At 47.5% G+C, this 4,010-nt stretch overlaps 1 protein-coding gene across 1 annotated transcript; it reads right to left on the reverse strand.

The window, feature by feature from the left end:
- Positions 1-1,229: 1,229 nt before the first annotated feature.
- myca (MYC proto-oncogene, bHLH transcription factor a) lies at positions 1,230-3,721 on the reverse strand. Its single transcript, XM_030756566.1, has 3 exons — positions 3,500-3,721; positions 2,526-3,223; positions 1,230-2,142 (listed from the first exon to the last, which is right to left on the reverse strand). The coding sequence occupies exons 1-3, from the start codon at positions 3,604-3,606 to the stop codon at positions 1,508-1,510; spliced, it is 1,440 nt and encodes a 479-aa protein (XP_030612426.1). The 5' UTR covers positions 3,607-3,721; the 3' UTR covers positions 1,230-1,507.
- Between the last annotated feature and the right edge of the window lie 289 nt (positions 3,722-4,010).

The following is a 4,010-nucleotide window of genomic DNA, read 5'->3' on the forward strand; positions in this document are numbered from 1 at the left end:
ATTCAACCTCCAGAAATTCCTTTCATGCCCACAGTAACTATTTCACCTTTAAATTAAGTTCTCAGAAGACAGACTGCAGCATAAATAGATTTACTTTCTTGTATCATCAGACCTAATTTTTTTTTAAATAATAATAATAATTTATATACTGAACAAACAGGTGAATGGCGGGCACAGAGAGCTCTTACCGGGCTGTTCGGGCTGTCTCTTTATTCACTTTATATTCCGTTTTCCTGACCATCGCTCGCGCGTCTCACAGACACAAATCTCGACCTCACTTCCATGTGCTCGCGACCAGGACCACGCGCTCAGGGGAGCGCTCGGGATACGGGTGACGTCACGGCGAGACTGGAAAGCCGTTTAAACGGTAAAACAGGTGGGATTCATCAGCAGCCGCTGGCAAACTAGATAAACTGGTTTATTCATTTATTTGCAGGCATCTAGTTAATTTAAATTTTGGTCATAATCCCTGAAAGGATTTATATCTATCTGATTTATCATAGAAAGGAGTGTTTTGTTTTTCTGTCACAGTTGAAGTGCGCAACTTTAGCAAACAGGATTGCAACTGTGCCGTTTTCATGCACCAGTTTTCATCTGAGACACGCTGAAGTGGCTCGTTTGATCCGAATCAGAGCAGCCAGCTTCACTGCCCATCTAAGTGCGCAGTGGATCTGAGACTGCAGTTTCCCAGATTTCTGTGTAGTTGTACAGAATCCCATGGTTTAAATCTGAAGAGGAGTTCCCCCGTTTCTCCACGAAATAAGCACCCAAATTGTGAATTTTATCATTTGTGCCAGTTTTATTTATGTAGCTCCAGTGATTTGGCTTCAAATTCATTACAGTGAGACTTTAGTCTTCCATGCACAAGTCAGCTTAACTGGTCTGTGTCTTTAAGAGCGTGTACTCCAGTACCAATAACTGCTAAATATATTTTGAGCCTTACCTTCCAACACTCAGAGTGCCGGCACATTTGAGCATTATGCCTAAAAATGAGTTTGTCCCCACTCACTCCCTTTATGCATTATGTATTTATGTGGAAACCCCTGCCTCACATGTGAATGAATGTCTAATAGTGGTGGAAAGTTAAAGTTTATCTTTTCAATGCAAGAAGAGACACATATTCAAGAACAGTCTTTTATATTTAAAAAAAAATCTACAATCATAATGGAAAAAAAAACAGTGGGTCTGATTATTCAGACAGTCAAAATCCAAAAATACATTTTCTTAGGAAATATTAATTATATACAAAACATAAAAACTCATATTTTAGTTTAGGCTTCCAACAGGATAACCTACATTTTTTTTAACATTTTATTAATAAAATAAACTTTTAAATATTTATCAGATGAGGCAGTTTTTACATTGAAATCAAACCGGATTTTAAAAAAAACAACTTATCCGTTTTGAACTTGCATGCAGCTTTTACTGTACAACCCCCAAGTAAAGAATTTGTATTTCCCCCCCCCCAAAAAAACAAACAAAACAAAAAACATTTAGGATTCAAACTTTAAGCACGACAACTCTGCAGCTGTGCGAGTCTCTGCTTTAAAAGTTCACTTCTCCTCCTCAGCTGCTCTTTGAGAGAGAGGAGTCTCTGTTCGTCTGACTGCATGCTGTAGATGCACTCTGTAGCCTTCTTCAGGATCACCACTTTGGCCGCCTTCTCGTTGTTGGCCACCTCGGGGATCTCGTCCCGCAGAGCAAAGAAGCTCAGCTTGAGCTCGTTCCTCCTCTGGCGCTCCAGTACGTTATGAGTCCTTCTCTTGTCATAGTCCTCCGTGTCGGACGTCCGGGGACTCAAACACTTGCGGTTGCTGCTGATCTGTTTGAGGACCCTGCTGTGGCTGCTGGCACCTCCGCCTCCTCGTCCATCTCCGCTGCTGTTGCTACTCTCCAGCTTCAGCCTCTTGACAACCGGCTGCTCGTGCCTCATGGATGGATGGGCGGCGTAATTATGCTGGTGGGTGGAGACGTGACACCTCTTCAGCACAAGTGGGCTGGCGTGCCTGGTCTCCAGTGGGCTGGGGTCGCACCGCTTCACCGCCTGCCTCTTTTCCACCGTGACCACGTCGATTTCCTCCTCTTCCTCCTGATCATCATCCTCATCCTCCTCCTCCTCCTCCTCCTCGCCATCCTCCTCTTCTGCAAGAGAAACAAAATAGCAAAACAAAAATCACACACTCTGCTGCCACACCAGGGTTGTAATCCTCCCCTAAAAGCATGCTGCCACACTGGGCTGGGAGGGCGGTTTCAATCTGTGCAGTCCATTTAGGCTTTCCCTCTCTTCCACATCAGTGATTGCTTAACATGCAGCCGTTCCCTCCAGCTAATCTCACAGCAGTCTATGACATGGGTGGAAGTGGCAGCATGGGTCTACATCCTGCCTGGAAATCTGACTGCATATCATGTGACGTAAAAAGCAAGAATGAGCCTCATTTTATTCTCATTGCCATGCATGCCCCTTTCTCACCCAGGAAAAGGAAATTCCCAATTGCACAGAGGGGTGTGCCTCCAAAAGAACTCACCTGAATCGCTGCAACTGCTACTGCTGCCGCTGCTGTTGGGTGGCGTGTCCAATCCCAAATCCTTACTAGGCGGTGTCCCTGCACTCTGCTTGGGCGTCTCAGCTATGGGATAGGGGAAAACCACCGATGGATCGATGCACTCCGACGCACTCGTGTTCAGGTCTTGCAGGTAGGTGCTATACATCTTCCACGCAGGAACAGCCGCGGCACTAGCAGCTCCGGCGGGATCTGGGCAGTCTCCTGCCGACTCCTTTCTTGCAGCGTGCAGGGAGGCGAGCCGCTCGGAGACCACCTTCTTCAGCTTGGCCGCGGCGGAGAAGCCGCTCCACATGCAGTCCTGGATGATGATCGACTTGAGGAAGGTCTGGGAATAGTCGGCGTCGCAGATGATGCTCTGGTTGACCGCGTCGTCGCCGAGGAACTCTGTCACCATCTCCAGCTGATCCGCGGTGGAGGGGAACAGACTGGACAGGGACGGCCGGCGGCTCGGGGAGAGGGGAGGGGTCGGAAGCAGTTCAAATTTCTTCCAGATGTCTTCGCTCGGTGCCGGAGGCTGAAGCTGCTGCGGGTAGAAATCCTCCTCCTCGTTGTCATAGTAGAAATAAGGTTGCAGAGAGTCGTAGTCGTAGTTTTTACTTGCCAAACTTGAATTCTGCGGCATGGTGCGTTTGATTTGTTTTTCCCTCCTTATGGCGAAGCTGGTAAAAACAAAACTGTGTGATTAGTTGATTCTCAGAAGGTGCGAGATTCAAATCAGAGAGCGTGCCTGCAACACTGTGTGTAAGCAACCTCTCATGGTCACCCCCAAAACATCGGCTCCTCTCTGCATGCATGCACCACTGATGCAGGTGCTTAACTGGGATTGTAAATTAAATGCAAGAGAAAGAGGAGGGGGAAATATTTACACTTTCACTTTAACTCCTACCGCCATTACACTCATATCGAAGCTCCAGAAACCCACTCCCTGCCCTTACCTTTTGGATTTTAAACCGTAGGCGACAGAAGGCGAGAGCAAAAATCGACCCGAGTGGCGCAAAAAAAGGGGGGGAGCAGGAAAGTTATTCCAGTGCGGCAGAAACATTAAATCCTTCCACAGAGGCGTTGCAACGGTGTTCTGTCAGTCTGCGAATGAAGCCTGCATGCAAAGTTAAAAGGCTGCAGCTGCGAGCCGGCGAGCACGACGCGCACTCTGTCGTAAGCAGTATCAGAATTGCAGCCGAACGGCGCGCACACTGCCATAAAATAGTGCCGCAGCACTCACTGTATCCATCCGCCAGTCTTTCCCCGCGAAACCCTGAAGTGTACAACACCCCGATAATCAATTTCTGCTCATCAGCAGAATTATTCATAAGTTTGCCTCACATCAGAATCACATGCATCCAAGGGTATATTTTGGGGCACTTGCATTTAACCCCCCCCCGGCCCCTCTTCCCTCCGGTCTTTTTTTTTGTTTCCATGTGGGAGGGGTCGGAGTAGAGTAGTGCT

This window comes from Archocentrus centrarchus, chromosome 20, assembly GCF_007364275.1.
Source record: "Archocentrus centrarchus isolate MPI-CPG fArcCen1 chromosome 20, fArcCen1, whole genome shotgun sequence".
NCBI lineage: Eukaryota > Metazoa > Chordata > Actinopteri > Cichliformes > Cichlidae > Archocentrus > Archocentrus centrarchus.

Excerpts from the sequence above, each read along its gene's own strand:
- myca (XM_030756566.1), bottom strand. The coding sequence starts at position 3,606 with ATGTTTCTGCCGCACTGGAATAACTTTCCTGCTCCCCCCCTTTTTTTG. Across the intron at positions 3,224-3,499 it reads TACGGTTTAAAATCCAAAAG|CTTCGCCATAAGGAGGGAAA; the intron begins GTAAGGGCAGGG and ends TGTTTTTACCAG. Across the intron at positions 2,143-2,525 it reads TAGCAGTTGCAGCGATTCAG|AAGAGGAGGATGGCGAGGAG; the intron begins GTGAGTTCTTTT and ends TTTCTCTTGCAG.